Source organism: Callospermophilus lateralis, chromosome 1 (assembly GCF_048772815.1).
Source record: "Callospermophilus lateralis isolate mCalLat2 chromosome 1, mCalLat2.hap1, whole genome shotgun sequence".
NCBI classification, from domain to species: Eukaryota; Metazoa; Chordata; class Mammalia; order Rodentia; family Sciuridae; genus Callospermophilus; species Callospermophilus lateralis.
Window position 1 is genome coordinate 47693204 of NC_135305.1, and position 24578 is coordinate 47717781.

The 24578-nt window shown below is 34.7% G+C and overlaps 1 protein-coding gene across 1 annotated transcript in view; it reads right to left on the reverse strand.

Annotated features, from left to right (window-relative positions):
* The window catches only part of Cadps2 (calcium dependent secretion activator 2), a 501039-nt gene that overhangs the window by 62551 nt on the left and 413910 nt on the right, over positions 1 to 24578 (reverse strand). Inside the window, exons 18-20 of the mRNA XM_076861895.2 lie at positions 18176 to 18332; positions 6114 to 6255; positions 960 to 1115 (exon numbers count right to left, since the gene is read on the reverse strand). Of these exons, the coding sequence (XP_076718010.2) occupies positions 960 to 1115; positions 6114 to 6255; positions 18176 to 18332 (455 nt within the window). The remainder of the gene's footprint in view (positions 1 to 959; positions 1116 to 6113; positions 6256 to 18175; positions 18333 to 24578) is intronic.

Consider the following 24578-nt stretch of genomic DNA (forward strand, 5'->3'; position numbering starts at 1 on the left):
ATAAGATGTACAACAGAGAACACATAATTCTTTTATGTCACAAATTCTTTTTTAAACACTTGAAGTTGCAGGTGGGTTTGGGGAATAAACTGAACAATAGAAAATTTTGATTTTGCTAAAGTATCCAAAGACTATCCACAGATTTGAGGCATCAGAATCACAGATAATTTAAAAATATGAAATAATTTAATTGATGGCATTTCCTTAATTTAATCCATAGCCATTAAACAAGACAAGATTTTTCTTGATTTAATGAATTCAGGAATATTCAATTGCTCCAACCAGTGTTTGACTGTTATTCCAAAATGCTGCCCTACAGCATTCTTGAACATATCTTGAACATATCCTAAGCAAGGGCAATGTAAAAAATAATATTCACCCAATTAGAATGCAATGCTGATTTTGCAGAAACTTCTAAAAAAAAAAATGAAAGCAGATTTGGAAGAATCCAAAGTCCAATGACTTATTTCTGGTTAAGTGCTAAAGAATGTAAGCAGATACATGACATTCATCTGGTGTGGACAGAGAACACCCAAAAACATTTAGCAATCCCAGAAAAAATGATGGTGCTGATCATATTTTGAGTTTGCCATGCCATTTCACAGTACACAGACACAGTACATAATGCATTAAGAACTCAACAGACCTTTTCCATATGTCTCACAAGATATTACCTTGGGAATTTAAAGTACAGTATTCCCAGAGAGATAATAAGTACAACAAAAATGATTCATGTGTTATGGGTGTTACTGATTAGGACAATGGATGGGAGACCTGAAAAAAAAAAAGTGTCAGGTCAATTTAGTCAATTACATGGGTTTCCAGAATTTAGGTCAGGGAAACTAAGGCCCATGAAATTTTGGAAATAGCAGTATATGTTGAATTCTTTCATATGACAATCATATAACAGGTACTTGGGTGCTAGCACATTAAGCAGCAACTTGAAAATACATGTCTACCTTTTGACACAGGCCTCTATCATATCACTGGCCATTAGTTTAAGTCTTTGCTCTAAATGGTGGGCAAATTCTTGTTCTGGCCAGTGTAGATCAAAGACAAACATTTGCAGTGCATCAAGTTTCCAAAAAAGGTCTTCTGATGTTGCTGAGCCATTGCTAGGAAAAAAAAAAAACAAAAACGGGAGAAATGAAGAACATCATGCACTTCCAACATTAACTATGTGGACCAACAATTTGTTGTTTTCCATTCTGTATCTATTGCTGTTAGCAAAAAAAGTACCACATAAAATATCCAGTGACCCTATATTTCTTTGTCCAGCCTTCTAATTCTTCCTTTCTAATTTTTAATAAGGTAAGGAGATAAAATATAAATAAATACAGTAGTAAGATTTAAAATAAAGAATAGGAGGATAAGGATAGCTAACTAGGGAAAGGAAATAAATTGTGTATATAAGAACAACATTTTTAAGATTCTTTACCAATCTGTAGGATAAATACACAAATATTTTTTTCCTAGAAATTCTAAAAAGTATATTTTATGCAAGAAATTAATATGACAGCATCTTTGGCTTTATTCTTTAGTCCTGCACATGTGCCTATCTTATGATGGCTTCTGTCTATAGGAGTATAGCACACACCTTAGACTATCTCTCCATTACAGGTAGAAATGAAACAGGTACTGAAAATAAAATGACAGGCCAGGTAAGGAAGCAAACCTTTATTTTCATTTTGAAGTGCTTTGTGACTATTCTAACTCATAATTAGAATCTACCTTAGTCAAGGTGGTTTAACAGAGAAAAGACATTCAGGGTACTCTGAAGTCAGAGCAGATTCATGCATTTCAAGTCCTTATGTCCAACTGTGGAGCCAAGATATGCTCTACATTCACTACTATGGTAAAATTACTCTAAGGGACTGTATTTTCACACCACTCATGAAGGTAATTTTAGAGGAGTTCATATAATATTTGGGCAAATGATAATGCTAGCACTTTCCATTATGTAAGTATATAGGTTAATAGGGAGAGAGGTGTTTTGGAAGTAAAATACTCCTACATAATGAAACTGAACTGTAAAGAGAACAAAGAGGAAAACAAAAAAGCTGCTTTCTGATTCATTTGTCCTTAGCTTTCTAACCATTGCTTCACAGATACTAAACTAAAATTTATATTTTCACTTTGTAAAAGAAAACAGAAGAAATAAACTAATTTATTATAAGGGCACAGTGGAAAACTTTTATGAAAAATAAAGCGATTTTAAATAATCATATTATTTAGCTAAACATATCTTAATTAGCGAGTTTAAAGAAATCACCTCTTGCTCTGGCTAATTAAAAGCTATGTTTCTGCCCTGTTCCCTGGCAGTGTCTCAGCTCCGTTGCTTTCCCCCTCCCATGCTGATGGCAATTTCTGTGATCTCCGGGTCTAGCCAAGCTGTCCTCAGAGTTAAGTTCTCAAGGGACTAATCACAGCAAAACAGTGCACAGAACTTTACTCACCTAAAGTCTCCTCACCTGAATATGGACCAAGTGGACCATTAAATAAAAGAACCAGTGCTATGACGATGCTGGTGTAAAAAATATTTGAATAGACATGACTTTTACTTTTCCTTTTAGCATTATGCACAATAAATATAAGAGAAGAAAGCAAAATCCCTATGTGTCTATAGTGTACAGTTTGGTAGATTAAAGGAGCTCTGTTTCAATTGGATATAATCAGTGAAGCAACAAATCTGCTTCTTATATTTTCTTACTTTGGAGAAATGAAACTTGAAATATGTATATTATTTGACAACATAAATCACCACCAAAGCAAAATCTTGAGCAGTAAAAGCAGATTGCTATTAAAATTTTCTTCATGACAATTAAATCTTTGAAGAAAATAAGGATATTTTTCTTCTGTTTATGCTACGGCAAGATTTTGGACAATGGGCTTAATTGGCAATGTAATTAAGATAACAAGTGTTTGTTATAATTAAATAGATAGATGAAGAAATGTAAATAGACTTTCTCTGGAGTTGGTACCTGTAACCTGCAATTTATTTAGAGCTTTTCTATTTTAAATTATTTCTAATCAGTGACCTATTCCTAAAGGTATTATTAACAGATTAAAATAATTCAAATATGAATAATGGACTCCAAGAGATCTCCTAAATATGCCTGCAGAAAATTTACCTTACTGGCATTCATTTCTAAAGCAAAAATACTGAAAATGAAGATAGGTCTGTCTCTTCAAACCCATATTTGCTTTTGTTTCTTTCTTTATTTTTGTGGTGTTTGAGAGCAAACCCTGGGCCTTGCATGTGTTAGGTTGGCTCTACCACTGAACTACATCTCCAGACTGGGGATGAAGATTTTATAGAATATAAAAAAGATAAATAAATGCTTATATATTATATAAATTTATACATTATATAAATATGTATATAAATTTATCTAAATCAGGAGTTATATGTTTAATATTTTATGTGAAATGGAAATATTTCTTCTTATTTAAAGTTTTACAATAAAACAACAAAAAGCCAACTGCAATGACATCATAACATTATGAGAATTCTGGACATCATGACAAAGAACCTAACATTGATAATCTTGGTAGGTAAAAATAATAGTGATTGATTTGTAGAACATATTTTTTAAAATTTGCCTAGAACAGGGAGAGAAAAAGTATTTATAAAGTTTCAATTTGTCATAATTCCTCTCCTGAGATTCTCATCATTCTAAAATGGGGTCTTTATTAATAGGGGATTCGTGGTTCACATAAACCTCAAAGCTAGGGCTGGGGATGTGGCTCAGGTGGTGGCGAGCTCGCCTGGCGTGCGTGTGGCCCGGGTTCGATCCTCAGCACCACATACAAACAAAGATGTTGTGCCTGCCAAAAAACTAAAAAAAAAAAGAAAAATATTAAAAAATTCTCTCCCCCCCCCCCTCTCTCTCTCTCTCTCTCTCTCTCTCTCCCCACCCCTAAAAAAAAAAAAAAAAACCTCAAAGCTAAAAAAAAAATGGCAATACGAAAAAATTAAATTTTACAGATTACCCTCCACTATAGTGTTCTTGGTCAAAATCAAGGTGTGAAATTGATGAAGAATGAGGAAAAAGAATTAAATTATACAACAGCATAAAGAAGTACCAAAACTCATACACTTAGAAAGGTTCATTACACTTTGCAGTTAATTCCTGAGCGCACGCACACACATTGCTCTACATACTACGATGGCCCAAAGCATTTGCCTATAAGAGAAAGATTCACATGTAAAATAATATCCTGGCAATATAAGTCCAGTGGTGATGTTTAACTTGGAGAAATATTGCCAAGCTGTTTTGCAAGCTGTTCTCTTTCTTGGTCTTTCCCTGTGTTTTCTTGTCTGTGTCTACTAGTTTGGGTATAGAGTTGACAGTTGGTGGTGGGATAGAGAGAAAGCTAGTAACTTTTTAAACAATCTGTTTTCTGAAAGCAGAAAAATATTGAATAAAAATAAGGGCTTTGTAATCAAGCAAACTGACTTCAAAATTTGCCTGTCATTTGCTTATGTGAGACATTGGGCAAGTTTTCTTTCTTAATGTCTTTGTGACTAGAGTTTCTTAACTGTAAAATGGAGATAATGGCACTTACCTTATAGAGTTGTAGAGAACATGGCACTGTCCCAAGAACACAGTAAGCTCTCAATAAATGGAAATTATTTTTCTTCTTCTAATATTTATTCTTTCTGACTTCATGTGATATCTTGGGCAAAAGTTGTTATTGCCTACTTGAGATTTTTATATTTGTGAACTAGTTACTTAGTTCATTTGCTTACTGTGAGGCTCATAGTTTTTAAACCTTTACAGTTATAACTGAAAATGAGAAGGACTGGTGATAGTTATAATAATAATATGTAGAAGTAGTAATAATTATTTACTAGGTTCTTAGGATGTACCAATTGTAGCCATCATTTATTGAAAGCCTAGGACATGCAAGAATTTCCCTACAGTTTTTTTCCAGTCTCTACAAAAATATCTTTGAATTAGGTGCCATAACCATTTTAGAGTTGAGAAAGTGAGGCTAAGAAAGATTTATGATTAAGAACCTAAGATCTAAATTCAGACCCGATCAATTTCAAAGCCAATAACTCTACTTTGATGACTCTTGGTTACTGAATTGTAACAGGTAGGCTTATCACCATGTGGAATTAAAAATATGGCTTTTTAATGATATAAAGAATATTTTAAAATAACAATGTGTGCCAACTAATACATTAAAGGAACAAAAGGAGAACTTCCCACTGCTTGGAAATAAAGGAATTCCCTGCAAGGTGCAATACTGTTATTTTAACATTCAGACTAAGATAAACAGAAAAGATTATATTCTTTTTTAAAAATATTTTTTAGTTGTAGATAAACACAATAACTTTTATTTATTTATGTTTATGTGGTGCTGAGAATTGAACCCAATGCCTCACACATGCTAGGCAAGTGCTCTACCACAGAGCCACAACCCAAGGCCAAAAATATATTCTTGAAAACATTTTTATAATGGCTTTCTACATGCACAAGATAAATATGTGGGCAATAAGAAAGCTAAACCTAAGTACCCTTAAAATATACTTATCACACTGTTTATACAAGGAGGATTTGGTTCTATCACTTAGGGAAGAGTTGACAAAACTGGATCTCAAAATGACCCCTGTTCTGTAGATCACATGTGAATTACATCAAATCAGTGTGGTTTTGCATTTTTCAACTTGCATCATTTATCATCGATATGCTAAGCTTAGCTTAATAGCTTAAAAGACTCAAACAAATAAAACCAAAACTATAGTATTCTTCAACTAACGATGATAAATGCCATGCAATCTAAACACATCTGCACAAACACAGCCCAGGCCATGCAGTAGCTAACACACACCACCAGGAAATAAGTGAGGGATACACACGTGGACTCATATAAAGAAGCCATCCACGAAGGAGTAGAAAGACTAGGAATCTGTGGAAGATTAAGAGGCAGACTTGGAACTTTTGGAAGAGCTACATTGGGAAGACTGTTGGCGATATTCCTGTAAAGAAACAAACAACGTGGGAAGGGACCACCATAAGCAATATCTACAGATGGCCATGTGTAAAGTCATAAGGTCAGGCTTGAGAGGCAGAGGCTCTGTGGACACTAGATAAGATACCTACTTGACAGGCTGCCATGTCTCTTGCTCAAAACCTCTGTGAATTGATTGGGCGATGGAGGACTCCATGAGATCCACGTAGCGGACAACCAAGGGCACAAAGATCTCTTGCAAGTGTTTGTGAAATTTTCCATTACATAAAAGTGCTGAAATAGCCAAAGAGAAACAGTGCTTTTCAGAGGAAGAGTATTAGCCATTTGGAAAATAGGGACAAAACAACTTTTTTTTTTTTAAGAGTCTGATCCAGAAGAACTGATAGATAACATAGTAATAATAATTTCTCTCTCAATATTGAATATCATATCATGGAAATTGACCCCAAAGTATTCTTAGCCTTTCATACATGGCTGTCAAAACAAAAACAGATTACAGTTCTATAAAAATGTCCCTGACAGGTGGTATGTTTGTATTTTCTAAGAGTTTTAACACATAGGCACATGACCGCTTACTGGATATTCCAGGGCGCTGCTGGCTCCCTAGAAGGTCCTGACACGTGTAAGTGCAGCAATTAAGCAGAGGGAATCTGTGTGCTAGGCTGCATATCACAGAAGTGCTAAATCTGTCCAATTCTTTGAAGCCAATTTCATTATTTCTAAGAGCTACACTTGCTTCATTCACTAGGAAGTTGACTGTGGCCTCGGTGTTATCTGTTCTGATCCATGAACTTTTTAATGATTTGTGGATTTTCATTTTTATTCATCCAATTTTGCACATATGTATTTTTTTAAACAATGAAGTTTTGGCAGTGCTAAGCATTGAACTCAGGTCCTCTCCCATGCTAGGCAAGAGTTATCTCTGAGACACATGCCCAGCCCCAGCACACATATATTTATTTATTTTTTACAAAATTTTTGGGTGCATTATAATTATACATGATGCAGAGATTCATATTCATATATGCACACAATATAACAAATAATTTGATTAATTTCATTTCCCAGTACCTCCTCTTTCCCTACACATCTGGATTTAAAAACAGCACATCAGACACACTGTTTTCAAATTTTCATTAGCCTTTAATGAACTGCAGTTTGGGACTTTCTACATAAAGCAACTGGAGAAGTCTTTAAGATTTGTGCTGCAGAAGACTACTGGACCAAGTGCACCCACCTCCTTCAGGAGATGGATTCTTTCTATGCATAGGATACAATTTCATTGAAACATAGGCCAGTATGAGCCTAAGTTACACCTGGGAAGAGTGGAGGTTCTGTATGAAAATATTAAGTAATGCTAAATAATAGGAAAAAAAGAATTTGTTATTTTTTTTTGGTCAGTAGTGCTAGAGATTGCAAATATTTCTCAAAGTAAAAATGTGCTCATTTGAAAAAATATACCCCATGGGCAGGAAAGATATTTCTGAAGAGAGAACATTTTTCATTGAACTTAAGTAATAGAAGAGTTTCCATGAACAATTTGGAGGGGAGATCTCCAAGAAGAGGAAAAAGCTAGCACAAACCTTTAGGGAGGAATAAGCCAGTATTTTTCTAGAAGGATGAGTAAGGGAGGGAGGAGAGTGTTCATAGAAGTGTCTAGATCCCATGGCTTGGTGAGGAGTTTGGGTTTTATTGGGTGCAATGGGAAGATTTATATTGTTATTGTTAAGCAGAGAAGTGGCATGATATATCCTCTCTGGCTGCTGTGTGGAAAATGAAGTTACATGCCCAAGACTAGGGCAGAGAAGCTTCAGTTCTTTACTGCAATAGACAAGATAAAGGGTGATGGTGCCTCTGATAAGGTGGCTAGAGGTGGGAGAGGGGAAAATGTTTCTCAGCAACCTCATTCACTTTTAGGGATTCAGATAGCTACACATACTAATAGTTACTAATTAATTACTAGCAACCTCAATAGTCCTGTCTTATAAAATATTCGACCAATTATGTAAGTTTCCCACAGTATCTTCTTTAGGGCAACACTATACTAAAAGCCTACTATTTTAAAACTTTGGAAAAGTACATGACATTTACCACCATGGCATGCATATGAAAATGCCTGCAATGTATTTATGTGATTCTGAAATTTGTCAGAGGCTGCACAACTACAGACAACTGAAAGCAGTATTGGAAATAATTCTAAATCCGGAGGACAAGCAATACAAATTTTTTCTTTTTCTTTGATGGGTAAAACATCTCTTCTGTTTCCATCTAGATGCTAAAAGATTTCCAGTTAAAGTGGGAATAAACATGTTTAATGATAAATGTCTTATTTAGATGACTAATGCTGTTTTTAATGATGTTTCCACACTGAAAAGAGCTTTATTTATTCCTGGAGATTCCATCATAGAAGTAGAAGGTATTTTATATCATGTAATTCACTGATTTTTACCAAAGGCCACCTAAATGAGGATGGTAAACTGTAAGGATGAAAATTCTTACTCAAAATTTCTGCATCCTTGGGATAGGCAAATTTCAAAACAGACAGAAATTTGATTTATTGAATATTTACTTAAACTTTTTCTCTCTCCCTCCTCTTCCTTAGCATTTTTGGGCTGCCAAGCACAGTGTTAAGATGCACTGTGAATTCTCTCATTTAATCATCACAAAAACTCTCCGAGGGAAAAAAAAATATTACTTAAAAAATCTTATCAATAAAAAACTAAGGCATGGAGAGTTTAGGATGTCTGCTTAAGGTTATTTGGTCGCTGGCCAGTAGAAAAAGGATTTGATATGAAAGCTCCATGTTAAACTCTACAGATTCTAATGCAATCATTACTTAGGTTACCCTAAACTATTGTTTGCCTGTCTATTCATCCTTCCATGCACTCATCCTTTGACCTAAGATCAGCATATCAAGATGCCTTAAAATATCTTAAAAACCTAGAAACGTAGTAAATTATTTTAGGTAACAAAAAATCTTGCAAATGACAAATACATGACACTGTATCTTAGATGCATTAAATGTTTTCAGGATTAGAATTCTGAAAAAAAAAAAACTCAGTTACAACAGAAAAAAGAAGTTGAGAAAACTATTGCATTCAATGATTGGAAAAAATAAGTTAACAGTGTGGAAATATTCAATGTGCTGATAATACAATCTTCACTAAAAGCTGGGAAGTTTTATGTTGCCACACTGCAAGACTATATACTTAAGCCTTGACTTACAATTATTTAAAAAAAAATAAGGAAACTTTGGCTCTCCATCTTGATAGGTATTGTCATTATTTTTAACTACACCAAGACCAAAGCCCATGTTTACATAACAAATTATTATATTGACAAATGAGCATTGCTTCTCATGAATTCAAAAGCTACTATATTACACCTTTAAGAAGTTTGGTGGATTGGTAGTGAAGTTATATTTTTTCTTAAAATGAATAAGAATATCAAAAGAATTACACTCCATGTTGTTTTCAGATGTTATAATGGTTCTAAGACTCATCAGGAGTTGACTCGAAGATATTTCCACCAAGAGTGCTTTTTTGATATATTTGGATAAATACTGGATTCATTGTCTTAAAAAAAATCAACTTCTCTTCTTGTATTCCCATCCTCAGAGTAAAAATAAAGATTTTTCTACCTGAGCAGTATAGAAGAACATGGAGGTTGGTACCACCCGCCTTTCCTTTGTGTCCTATATTCAATTAGCAATCAAGACCTGAGCATCTTGTGGCTTCGTATCTCCACCATGTCCTCTCCTTCTCTTTGTCACCACCACTACTGCCCTACTCTAGTCCTCTTGTCTCCTGTTTTGACTCATGCAATGATCTCCTAACCGGACTTTGGGCTTCAAACTTTTCCTCAACCAATCCATCTTCTCAAAATCTCAAGCAGAGATAAATACAAAACTGATAATGCCACTTGTAAAGACTATAACCTTTCAGTGGGTGACCATAATGGACTCCAAGAGCCTTGACATGGTAGGAAAACCCTCCAAGATCTTTCTTAGGATTTTCTCTCTCACTCATTTCTGTTGCCTGACTCCCCTACTTCCTGTGGTACAGAAATAAAAATATTCATGATTCAGTTCAAATCCTTAAATCCTCTCAGAAATGCTTCAATCTGTCATCCTCCCTGCCCAGTTACTGGTTTCCTTCATTTATTTCCTATCCTGCACAGGCTTCCACTGTAGTCCTTGTTATTCAAGTGGCTTCTGTATTTGTTGACATCTGTCTCTCCTCCTAGAGGATACAAGGTCCTTGAGGCAGGGATCCTGTCTATATTCTCAGAACCTAGCCAAGCTCCTGGCTCAGAGCAAGTGTTTAAATGATTGTTGGGTGAATGACTCTTTGAGTACAACATGAAGGTAACTCGAACTCAGAAGATTGTATTAAATGGCAACTATAGAACCTACTGAGATCTGTACAGCCCCTTATATTTAATAAGAATACACTGAGTAATACTGTTGTGAGAAATTCTATGATTTCTCAGACTGCTAAAAATTCTATTGGATATAAAGATTGCTTATGTTAGGTCTCTTAATGAATGTGGCAAAAGGAGTTCTCTGGTCATTCATGCACTGTCGATGACAATGTTTATTTCTTGTAGAATATGGAGAAAATGGAGATTATTTCTTATGAACTACAACTAATATTTAATTCTGGTCAAAAGTTGGCTCATATTTCAGCTGAGAGTTCCTTTTTATTTTTTTTAACAAATTAACTCATGAACCCACATTTGAAAGTTTTAGAAAGTTGACAGTATTATTTCTTTGATAATCAGAGAGAAAGAAAGGAGGAGACAGAGAGATGGAGAGAGAAAGGAAAGAGGGGAAGGGTAATGGGGAAATAAATGACAAATACACATGGGTGGGGGAAAGAAAGGAAAGAAACCATTTGGCTTCAAAAGGCAAGGCTACAGAAACACACACTGTGCTATGCCTGTCTGTGTAAATGCATGCTCTTTTTCTTAGCTGCCCATATGTCAGTTTGCACCCTACTCTTACCAGACACTGACCAAAAAACCCTCTTAATATGTAGCCTGAGGCACCAGAATGAGTGCTTCCATCTTCTCCAGCTGGTTTAATAACAACGGGTTAGGATTTGGGACTGTCACTTGTCTAAATTAAGCCTTTACAAGGCCCCCATTGCAATAATGCATTGGAAGAGGCAAATTCCCAATGTGGCCTCATCCAAGAACACTTCTGACACTATACCTGACGTGTGGGAGTAAAATTGCTCTGGAGCCTCAAAAAGTAGTTACAACAATATAGGTGGAAGATCAGCACCTACTTTGCTAATCAAGATAACCATTTCTTTCTCCCCAAAGATTCTGCGTTTCCAATACCTCCTCAGAAAATAATGAAGCATCGATGGCATCAGACCTTATGATACAATTAGAAATAACAGAAAGAAAAGGCTTAAATAAAGCTAAATTTTGGATGCAGATGGGCCCAATTATTTTGGACAGTACCAATAATTAATAAATCAGTGTTGATTATTTAGATTTACAAAAGTACTTGTCATGGGTTTTTAATAGTGAGGTTTTTAATTATGATCTAATTAATAACTATTCCTTAAGACAACAATCACTGGTTAAAATGAATAATCAAAAGAATTCATGCATTTTTTTTTAAGGGTAAAAGTACACTACTGACTCATGAACCCATACAACCCAGTTTTATGTTACTCTTCCCTTTTCCAATTAGTTAGCATTTGTGGATTACTAGTAAGAATGGCTTTTTCCTCCTAGAATTCTAATTAGATATTTTAGAAGGAAATGAGTAATTCATGACCAGCAAAACAGAACAAATAAAAACAAACAATAAAATCAATTGACTGTGCCATAAACAAGGATTATTCAAAGGATTATGAATTGTATCAACCCCGAGCAAGGCAAGTACAGTGTGTAAGTTAATCAGTTCCCTTCCACACTGGAAAAATGCATATAATGAAGACAGATACCTGTCATAGGAAATATAAATATGGGTTTCAGGAGAAAGGAGAACAGTAGTTAGAAAAGCAGTATGAAAAAGGAAACACTCATAAAACCAAACAAAACCCCATGAGATCCAGGAATAGCACCTAGCCAAGAATCTGGCACATTAAATAGGCACTCAATAAATGTGTGTTTGTTGCATATATCAATAAAAATCCACCTCATAAGGAAACTGAAAGCAACACATTAATTTTAAGCAGAATATAAAACACATGGGATTTTATATTTCCTTTAATGAAAAATTTGATAGGTAATTTTATATAGTTTAGTACCATTTAATGTATACTTTAACTACCAGAGTAACCTCCTAAAATCTCATCCAGCTCTCCTTTTTCCTTTAGGGGCCTTGTTTAAAATGCATAGATTCATATACATACATACACACACACACACACACAAACACACACACACACACATATATGAACATCTAAGGAGAATAAATGATAAGGAATGAGAGAGCAGATAGTATAGTTTCTTATTTGGGGGGTGATAAATTCAAATGCAACAAATCCATGCTTAAAACTCTGATGAAAAACTTCATAGATGCTATACACATTGACTTACACACTACATGTACCATCAAATGCACTATAGTTAGGGTCATATATATGTTTGTATCTTCCATAGATTTTATGACTTGCAAGGGCAGATAATTTCTTATTTACCCATGTGTCTGCAAGGTGCCTGGGATTTGTAAATTGTTGGCATTCAGCACCTGTTTCTTGTGGGAGTGATTTAGGAAAAAGTCAATATAAATTTTAACCAATGTTTAGGGTGAAGATAAAGAAATCTCATAGTATAGAAGTTCTCATATTGCCTTTTATAATATTATTTAATTTTAAAGCTGGATGCAAAAATCAGTAATTTCACTACATCTATACATTGCCTTCTGATCTTTGGGGTTATGCCCTGCAATACCTAACTCCTTTAATGGGAACGACTGAGCACAGTTGTATAAAATATCAACAGCCCTCAAGTGTGGGGTTCTTGATGCCCATGGTCTTCAGAAGTTGTAAATGTGCTGTGAAAGACACAGAGGCATTTCAGCAATTATTATCTTTCAGCCACTAAACCCTAAGAAAATATAAAAAGCAGATTTAAATTGAATCAAATGTCTATAAGTAGTAAAGAAATGAGAGTTGTATTATGGAATTCAATTGAGGAGAAAAGGCTAGTGCTTTGTGGCTTTTCTGTCTTATTCTGATCAGTAAAACAAATTCAGATATACAATTTTGAATTCAATCATGTTTGATGATGAAAGTTAAATACATTTTCACATTTTGCTGGTCATACCATGATTTGTAAAAGTTCCTATTTATAACATTCTGCTGGTGTGCAGTCTCACCATTATCTGAAAGCTACGCCTTTCTACACTGTCCCCAGTATATGTATACACAGAGGTATCTATAAACACCCATCCGTGAGTTTCAGATGCACAGCTCATTTAAGCACTGGAGGTGGGATAACGTGTAGGTGTCAGCCTCCATATTTCAAAGCTTGAAGATTAACCTAATATACAATACGGTGACCTAACAGTTCTTCATTTGAAAGAAATCTGAAAAATAATCTCTGATACAGCCTAAGTGTGAGAATAACCCAGCGGGATTTCCACCTCTTCATTTCTTAATGAGTTTTTTGATAATGAGAGGTGACTTTGCCAGTCACTCTGGGCTCTATTATGGCTAATTTGACTCCACTTCACTCTCCTTGTTAATTATTAACACTAGCCTTTTTATCCTCATGAGACCACATTCCAATTTTTTTTCCTTTTTAGATTTTTATAAGCCCATCTTTATGAAGGTGAAAGTCTTGGAGAACAGGTTTTCACTTAGTGTAGAGCCTGAACATTTATTATTCGTTTAGGCAGAGACGCTGTGACATTGATTATATACGCACGGGTGTTCTTCGGGATGGCTTTAATGTGCTAGCAATGTGAAAAGGCTGTTAATTAAAGAAGAAGCACTGTGGTATTTTTCACTTGGGAATCAGTTCCCAATAGAATGGTCATTTGCCACTTGCTAGCATATCCACAGATTAAAAGGTGACTAGCTCCAAGGGTTTGCCTTTCAGTAGTGCTGAAAGAAATCATTTGTGCCATTTGCAGATGGCTTTCATTTGTCAGAAGCGGTCACTTGCCTTTTCTATTCTCAGGACAATTGTGGAAAAATAGCATACCAGGGTAGACTCTATTTGTGCTCGCTTTCTAGCCGTTTCGTATAATTTAACTATCATGCTAATTGCTTCACTATGAAAACATTTATTTTTCCTTGATTTTAATACACCTCTCTTTCAAAATTGTTTCCTTACCATTTAAAGTGATTGCCCATCTAATTATCTCTTTAGCTGGCGGGGAGTGGGTAGGACCAAAGGAAGCAGGGTGGAAGGCAAGCTGGAGCTCAGTGAGTTCTGGCCAGAAACAAGGGAGCCTGAGTTTGTTTTCATCATCGGTCTTGCTTTGGGAATCAGTGAGTGAGGCTGTGAGGGGTGGGAGGTTGGGGACAGTTGCTAAAAGTGTGGTGCAGCTGGCACTCTTCCCTTGAGGAAAACCATCGTTCATCTCCAAGGGTTCTTAGAGCTACGACTTTCCCTAATCACCACTAACTGTAAGGAAAGACACACACCCCAGATATAATGTTTTTTTTTTTTTTCTTTTTAAAATAGTAAACCAAATTTGAGGACTTGAGTTCCTCTCCCTCCTAATTGGTTCAATCTTGTCACAGATGTTGCCTAACATGTATGCTGAGGCAGTGCATACCTTTATCTGATCCTTTTAGCACTCTTTAATGCTATACCCTATAAATATGTCCTGAGTTAAAAATATAAGTTCACAGAGAATTTCCTGTTCCTTAGAAATGCTCTATCATTTTATAAATGTCCCTAGAATCTGCTTTTGTTACTGTGGGATGAAACTGAGCTAGAGGCCAAGTGATCAGACTCCAATCTATGTCCCGAATTCCCCGTTGGCCAACCCTGCCCAGGCTCAGGGCCACTTAGAAACTTAAGTTTCCTTGGTTGAAAAATGAAGAGACTTAAGATCTCCTCCACACCCTAAAAGAAAACGTCTATTTTAAAATATCAAAACATAAAGATTTTAATAAAAGAAAAATGGTAAATAACCTGTGGCAGCATCTGAATTATTCATTTAAAAAATCCTCAGCTACAAAGTTTTCAAGCAACAAATAAAGCACAAATTCTAATTAATATCTCCATTAATTTAAGGGGTGTTAGTAATTTTAAATTTTGGAAAAGCAAACATAAGACTAATTATTTAATACTATAATAACATTAATTGCTAATTATTTATTAATAATAAGTCACAATCATTTAAGATCTCTATATAATTAGCAGCATACCTTGCTTGAGACTCTCTCTCTCTCTCTATGAGGCTTACATCTATGTAACTAAACACTGTAATTCAGCAAATTATCTCCCTTTCCAAGACTGGACATTCAAATCTCTCTCTCTCTCTTTAGTACCCCTGGCTAGTTTAAGCTATATTTAAGCAGGATTTGGACTATAACTTTAATTAGGTCGATATGGCAAAAATTGTGATACCCTGGCTTTCATACAAAGATCTTTTCTCAAGGCACATGGTGGGGGAGGGGGTGTGTGGCTAAAAAAAAAAAAATAGACACTCAGTGTTTTCCCACAGATTTCTAAAAGGATGATTTGGAGATAGCCGAGGTTGACACTGAACATTTGAACTCAATCTCCATCTGAGTATTAAGGAATGTAATAAAACATATAGTTTCTTAACAATATTCTTCATTTCATCAAGGGTGATAGTAACAGCTAGAAAAATTATGGTTACCAACTACTGTGATAGTGCTTAGTGGCCTTGGTTTTGGAAAGGAACTTGTGAGTCTGAGATAAAAGTTACTGCATCCTATTTCAATTCCCCAGATCACACTGTGTTCCCAGTACCAAAAGGAAATTATGGCACTGGGGAACATTTCTATTTATCTCACTACACGGAGGAGCTGTTTTCTTCAGAAATAATTGATGTTTTTAAAAATCTGTTAATCACTACAAAATCAAAGCCAAGATCTAGCCTTCTCCTTCCAAATGGACAGGTCTCAAAAGAGAGCAGTAATAAATGTGTCTTATTCTGAATGAGAATTATACAACATGATAGCACAGAATGATACTTTACACATTCAGTAGTTAATAATGTGGAAATGTTTAAAACAGGAGCAGAAAAAGAAGCTCTTATGAGGGCTGGGGTTGTGGCTCAGTGGTAGAGCACTTGCCTAGCATGCATAAGGCACTGGGCTCCATCACCAGCACCACATAAAAAAACAAAACAAAACAAAACAAAACAAAACAAAACAAAAACCCTTAATAAACAAAATAAAGGTATGTGTCCATCTGCAACTTAAAATATTTTTTTTTAAAAAGAAGCTCTTGTAAATGAACTATTTTTAAAACTAGCAGAAAATTAAAATTTTGTGGTTCAGTGTTGCTATCTCCTAAAATTTGCACTTAATTCAAGAATTCTTCTTAAAAATACACAAAAAGTTAATACATTGGAGCTGTAGTAGTGAATCCCCAAGAAAATTTCTAAGAAATCTACAAAATGTTTTGCTTTCTCTAAAAAACAAATTCTGATATTTTGAGTAAGTTAAATGATTCATCATCTTTACTAATTACTTAACTGTGAACATTAATAAATTCTCCTGTCTTAATAACCCCGTGTAAAATGACTAAAAGTCTCAAGACAAAATTTAGACCCAAAACTCATGATCTCTACAATGTTTATTTAGCGTCTATTATGTATGAATTATCGTTTTATTTAATCCTCACCACCAATGACCCTGTAGATGCTGTCACTTTCCTTCTTTTACAAATGAAGAGCCTAAAGCTTAGAGAGGTTAAGCTATTGTCAAAGGTCAAGTAGTAAGTGGCAAAGAAATGTCAATCTGTTTGGCTCCAAAGCCCATGTTATTAATTACTATAACACGATGCCTCTCCTACCAGGATGAAGGTTCTTAACCTGGTCAAAGTCCTGGGATGTCCATGGGGAGTACACCATTGTACACAATTTCAAAGGGACAAGCAACCAAAGAAAGGTAAGAAACACTGTATGAGGGTGAACAAAACCAATATAGTTACATATATGTGTGTGTGTGTTTATTTATTTATTTAAAAGACAACTGTAAAAATATAGATTTAGGTTTAAAATATAGTAGTGAACTTTTGGGAAGAAAATAGCAAAAAATTTGGATTTTTAACACATATAAGAATGTAAAAGTATAAACGGTGTGATCCTGGGAGACCAAGAAAAGACTTGGGTTAAAAAAAAAAAGATGGGCAGAAGAACTGCCCCTTTCAATGGAGTGTGGGTGGTTCGGGTGACCTGGTGAGCACTGTGCTCTTCATAGTGCCAAGTTCTAGAGCTACACTGATAAAGGGAGTGAGGTCTATCCCAATGGTGATAAGAATGGTAGCCAACAAGAATTGGAATGGATAAGAAAACCTGATAAGTGAGGATATTTACAAGGTATGGAACATGTGGGCTGGAGAAGAAAATCCACAACAGAAGACCACTGTATTGATCAAGGAGAATAAGCTAGAACCAGAGGTTAGGAGTAGGTGGAATTCAATTTGGTCTATAATGTACTGGCTGCTAGACCACCTGCCAGAGTATCTGTAAAAGTTTTTATTGCATTGGGATAAAGGTCTGAATAGAGAACCTTTAAATTTTCTTTATTTTAAATGAGCAAGTTGCATCACACAGGAGAATTTTATTATCATCTGAGGAGTCTGAGGAGATAAATTCATTGCCAGGCCGGAAGAAATACCATCGTGCATGTTTGTAGATGCCTCAACAGAATAATTTTTAGGATGTTGACAAATTTCAAAGGTGTCTGCAAGAGATATAAGTATTTCAAGAATTCTAGAAGTGCCAACATTATTGTAGATTTCTAGTTCACATACTGCAATGCAAAGGGTGCCTAGTTAAGTCCTTAATGAATGCTGGAGGGTGGGAATAAGAGGAACCTAAGAGCTCAGGAACAATGTGGCAGCATCCCTGTCTCCCCCAGACCATGATATAACCAGAGAGTCTGAGCCTACATTAATGCTACCCATGTCAACTCTTCCTGGGCCTGTGTAAGAGCTCTGTAAATACACATACACATTCATGACACTCCCCAACCCTTCCCACTTCACATACAAAAGAAAATCAAGTGCTCACTGTCATTTCTGAGGAAATTATTAAGCAGTTGAAAAAGAGGAAAACTATCCCAGGAATCTTGTGGTTGAGCCTCCAGTGCGGTATCCATATCTACTGTGAATAAAGCCCAAAATTTCTCTGCATGCTCAGCCAATAAATCAGGCCACCAGGCAAATGCCTATAAAAGGATAAAGAAATAAAGGAGAAACAGATAATTTGTTAGAAACACATGCAAACTCCTTAGCACTTGAACAACAACAACAAAATAAAAACGTAATAGTTTTAAAAGGTGAGAAAAAATTTTATAGATTCACATATTTAAACATTTAACACTGATGAATAAAATATGAAGTCTAAAAAATTAAAATGTACAATGACAATGTTTATTGCTTTATAAAACAACTACATGTATAAGAGAATAAATGCAATTTATTGAATTATAAATTTATAATGTAAAACAAAACAAAATTCCTTTTATAATTTAAACATAACTATTATGAGTGTTTTGGCTTATTTGTTTCTAATAATTCCTTTTAGATATAAACATTAACACATTTGTCATCATAATCTTATAACAATTTGCTTTTATTTTACTTTTAATAACTGCAAAATATTCTGCTGTAGGGATATACTGTTATTTATTTAATCATTTCCCTAGCAAGACTGCTTTTTCCAAAGATTTGAAACTTCCAATGATACTGCGATAAATATCTTTAACTCTTTGTGTTTAACAATAATTATTTCCTTATGATAAACTTCTAAAAATTACTGGATTAAAGGGCATTGTAGAGACTTACACATTGCAAAAGCTCTCCAGGAAAAATGTTTACTCCCATTATTTTTCCAGACAGCAGCTGGTCATCATTTTATGAATCATTAAAAAATATAAACAGGATCACACCATTTCTCTGCTTAAAACCCATTTTTAGCTTCCCAATGCACTTATTATAATAAAATTTAAAACCCTTAAATATCTTCCCCAAAGTACCATCCCCCTGCTCCAGGTCTAAAATATACTTTTATAGTGAGGATTTCCCCACCCTCCAGATAACTAGTATCTTTATTTCACAGGACGTGACTACATATGTGAATGTTTTATGTCTGTCTCTTAGACTATAAGAACATTATGTGTATATACTCTATGTCACTTTCTACTCTGTTAGGAACTTTATTGTGCATTTTAGGTAATAGAAATAATCACTTTTAAAAATGTCTGCTGTTTTGATGGAGGAAAATAATATTTAGCTTCTAGACAGTTCTTGAAAATAATGGGGACTTCTCTGGTTTCTGTTTTGCTTCACTTTGTGTCCCTGTAATTACAAAAGAGTTTAACAATTCTTCATACAATTAAGTACCGTTGCTAATACTGTTCTTGCTGAATCGTTTTTCAGCTCTTTCCCCATTTTTCTCTTGAGCTGTCATAATCTTTTAACAATGTCATAATCATTTTAAGCAATGATCAATGTCATTTTAGGCAATGTCATAATCTTTTAACCAAATTACTAGAAAACATACGCACTTCTGTGATACAGATATTTTCATTATTCTCCCAATTAATTTTTTTCATTGAAAAAAGATTTAAAATGTTGGAAGGGCCCACATATATTTTCAAGCTTCATTTAATTTATTCAAGAATTAAATTAAATTATATAGGAAGAGACAAACAATAGAAGAGTGAATTACAAAAATTTGATACACCATTTTTTTTTAAAAAAAACTTTTATAATAAACATGGTCTTAAAGGCCATAATAATGATATATTAATAATATAAAAATTGCCCCTTAACTAATTAGTAAATGGAAATAGAAGCAAAGGCTGATTTCAAGAAGAAAAATGTAGTATAAATAAGTAATAGACTTGAGAGTTATGGTTATTTTAATGTCTAACTCAATGATAAGTATGTAAATATAAAAACCTGTTGGGAATGGTATGCCCCATGTACACTGAGCCTATTGTTCTTTGCAAGTATTATTTTTGGATATTTTTTGGTTAAATTTTTATGAGGATAGATATCTGACAAAAATAAAAAGAAATAAAAATAAAATGACATACATGATTTCATTACTATATCTTGTTCCTGCCTTTGGGAGCTGTTGGGATGACCAAGAAAAGAACTTGAGACTCCTCAATGGATACAGCAGTATAGAAACCCTAGTAAAAAATGCAGTATTGCAGAGAGACCTTTTCAAAATCTCACTTCCGGTTCACAGCCAATACTTTTGTAGAAGGTTAAAATGAAGAAAATAACAGTAATGTTAGGGCAGGATTGTTTTAAGACTCTAAGAAAAATGTCCAAAGCTCATTTTAAAGTTAATTTGGAAATCAGAGCATGGCGGGGAATAAAATATATCTTAAAATAAAAAAGACTCAAGGTTTAGCTATCAACTAAAAAATTTCATTATGTTTTGCAGAAGTACATACTTATGTCTCCAATTACACTCCTAATGAAGCTGTTTCTGATGAAGATAAGCCAATCTATGATGAATGCCAGTTGTTCAGATAATGCCTGGAGGAAGCTATTATCAACTACTATTTCTTAAAATCAAAGCAAGAGTTGCAGTGACCCTGAGAACACCAGATCAGTTCTAAACCCACCCCTTCTGCCTGGTTGCCATCCCATTTGGTGGCAGTGATCACACCCTAGGTTAGTAGCAAGAAGAGAGGTTGTATGATTTCCTTCCTAGGGTACCACTTCTTGGAAGATGGCAGAGCATCAGGGCTCCTTCAAGTAGGAGAAAACACTTCTGAGAAATGCTTCTGTCAGTAGAGCACCAATTAAAAATTGTGAATATCCAGTTTAAAGCTACTGGTTCTAATGCTAGGTCACTAAACAGTGTAAATGTGATCACAGATGCAGTAGGCAATGCTTAATATACTTAAGGAAATACAAGAGATAAATCTTGTATAATGAAAATAACGTGGCAGGCTAATACTACTTTGAAAGCCTGGTCTGTTTATGAAATATAGTAAAAAAAAAATAACTGGTAGGTAAGAATGAACCCTTAACCTAGAAGTAAAGTACAAGCTTTTGAACAAATGGTGAGACTTGAGTAGTTGGAGGTAGGTTCATCAGTTCTCTAAGTGAATTTCCAAAAATTTTCTCATTTGCAAATTGACAACAGTAATACTTACCCTCACCTCTCCCAGAATTTTTGTTGTGAAAATCAAATCAACATGAAAATTCCTTGCTGTACAAATGTAAACAATTATTGCTATCAGTTATTACAAAAATGTGTTGATATTCATACATAGATCTTAAAATATGAGTTTATGTGTTTTAAAAATAATGTTTAATATCATGTAAATAGTTTCTATGTGCCAGGTGCTGTTCTAAAAGTTTTATGAACACTGTCTGGTTTTATTCTTTTAACAACTCTTTCAGGTAACTGATATAATTATCCTTATTTTATATATTAGCAACTTGCCAACATTTTATGATTGGTAGGTAAGAGGACAATGATTGAATCCAGATCAGCTGGAGTCTAGACAGCAAGATTTCTCAAACATATAACTTCTTCTTAAGTAACTACAGATGGCACACTGGCTATTATCCATCTATCAATCATCCATGTTTAGCAGATCAGAACACTGATAACATCCTTTGATTTCTTATAAGAAATATCTATTATGGTCTGATTTTTAAAAAATATTTTTTCAGTTGTAGATGGACAAAATACCTTTATTTTGTTTATTTTTATGTGGTGCTGAGATTGAACCCAGTGCCTCAGTAAGTGCTCCATCACTGAGCCACAACCCCAGCCCATCTATTATGGTCTGATTTTTTTAAAAAATTTATTTTTTAGTTGTAGGTTGACACAATACCTTTATTTCATTTTTTTTAATGTGTTGCTGAGGATCGAACCGAGTGCCTCACACATGCTAGGCAAAGGTTTTACCTCTGAGCCACAACCCCAGCCCTGATGGTCTGATTTTGAAAGTATAATTTTCTTGTTTCTCTGAAGTCTCAGGCTTTGGATTTCTTTTACCTTCAAATATAGTAAAAATATAGCAACTCAGGAGCCTGAGACAAGAGGATTGCAAATTTGAAGTCAGCCTTAGCAACTTAATGAGGCCCTACCTCAAATTTTAAAAATATCTTTAAAAAGGGTTTGGAATATAGGTCAGTGATAAAGTGCCTTTGGATTCAATCCCCAGTAATTCTCCCCCTGTAAAAATAAAACATGAAGGGGAAGGTAACTGTGTGAATGAGCAAAAACAATGAACCTAATTTTGAAACATATTTCATGCTACTTTCCCTCCAAAATGAGATGAGTTTGAAATCCTAGAATTTGTAGATGATCCTAAAACTCTGGAAATAAGCAAGTGTCTAGGGTATATTCTGGCCCTGCCACATAGACATACAAATACTCAGATGCAGTACAATGTGATGCTGGAAGGCCATATTCTAGGACTATTTAAAGTCTTTGAAGAGGTCAGTAGGAGGGACTAAGACATTTTGGGTGAAAAACTACTATCAACCTAATTACTAGTTCTATTTATTTTTTACAATAGTTTTGATTTGCTGTATATTAATTATCTCCCTGAAAATTAGGTTCACATAAAACATAAAGAGTTGAAAATGTTTCAGAACATATGTAAGTATTGCTCTCATTCTTACATACTTAAAAATGAATTGCCAGGAATAAATTTGACCAAAGAGGTGAAAAATCTATACAAGGAAAACTATAAAACACTGAAAACAGAAATTAAAGAAGACATAAAGAAATGGCAAGGCATCCTGTGTTCATGGATTGGGGAAACCAATATTGTTAAAATTCCATAGTACCAAAGCCATCTATGGATTCAATGCAATCCCTATTGGAATGCCAATGGCTTTCTTCATGAAAAAAAAAATCCTAAAATTCATATGGAACTACAAAATACCCCAAATTGATAAAGCACTCTTGAGCAAAAAGAAAGTAGGAGTCACTGCACTGTTTGACTTTAAAAATACATTATAAAGCAATAGTAATTGTTATAACATGGTACTGGCATGAGAGAGAGAGAAAAGGAATAGAATGAAAGCTTAGAACTAAATCACACACCTACAGTTAACTCATCTTCAACAAAGGTGCTGAGAACACATTGAAGAAAGGGAAAGTTTTATTTTCCAATAAATAGTACTGGGAAAATTGGATATCCACATGCAGAAGAATGAAACTAGACCCATGTTTCTTATCAGCTTTTTTTTTTAAAAAAAAAAAAACTCAAAATGTATTAATGACATAAATGTAAGATACAAAACTATTAGATAAAGCTATGGAGCTACAAGAAGAAAACACAGAGGAAACATTTCAGGACACTGGAATGGGCAAAGGTTTTTTTGATAATCCTTTAAAAAATCACAGAAAAAAAAAAGGCCAAAACTGACAAATGAGATTTTAACAAACTAAAAAGCTTTTGCATGGCAAAAGCAACAATCGAGGGAGTGAAGAGACAACTGACAGAATGGGAGAAAATAATTCAAACCGTACAACTGACAAGTGGTTAATATACAGAATATACAAGGAAGTCAACAGCTTTGTATTAAAAATAAATAATCTGGGCTGGGGATGTGGCTCAGGCGGTAGTGCGCTCGCCTGGCATGCGTGCGGCCCGGGTTCGATCCTCAGCACCACATACAAACAAAGATGTTGTGCCTGCCGAAAAACTAAAAATAAATAAATAAATATTAAAAACACTCTCTCTCTCTCTCTCTCTCTCTCTCTCTCTCTCTCTCTCTCTCTCTCTCCACTCTCTCTTTAAAAAAAAATTAAAAAAAAATAAATAATCTGATGGCAATAGACCTCAATAGGTATTCCTCACAGAAGACAAATGGATAACAGGTATATGAACAAATGCTCAACACCATTAATCACCAGGAGAATTCAAATCAAAACCAGATTGAAAACAAAAACAAAAACCCCACTCCCAGTTAGAATGGCTCTTAACACCAAGATACAAATATTGGTAAAGATGTGGAGAAATGGGAACATTTGTACACTGTTAATGAGAAAATAAACTTGTACAGCTATCATGGAAAACAGTATAAAGGTTCCTCAAAAACTGAAAACATAACTATTATGAAGTGTAGCAGTCCCACTACTGGGTATTTTCCAAAGGAAATGACATTAGTCTGTCAAAAAGACATCTGCACCCCCATGTTCACTGCAGTACTATACACAAAGCAAAGATAGGGAAACAACCAAAGTGTCCATCAACTGATGGATGGATCAAGGGAATGGAACATACACACAATCGGGTACAAATCAGCTACAAAAAGGATGGAATCCTTTCATTTATGACAAGGATGGACTAGAAGTCATTGTTAAGTGAAATAAGCCAGACACAGAGAAGGAAACCCTGCATGAGCTCACTCAGATGTAGAATCCAGAAGTGGATCTCATTGCAGCCAAGAGGTCAATCCATGGGCACTAAAGGTAT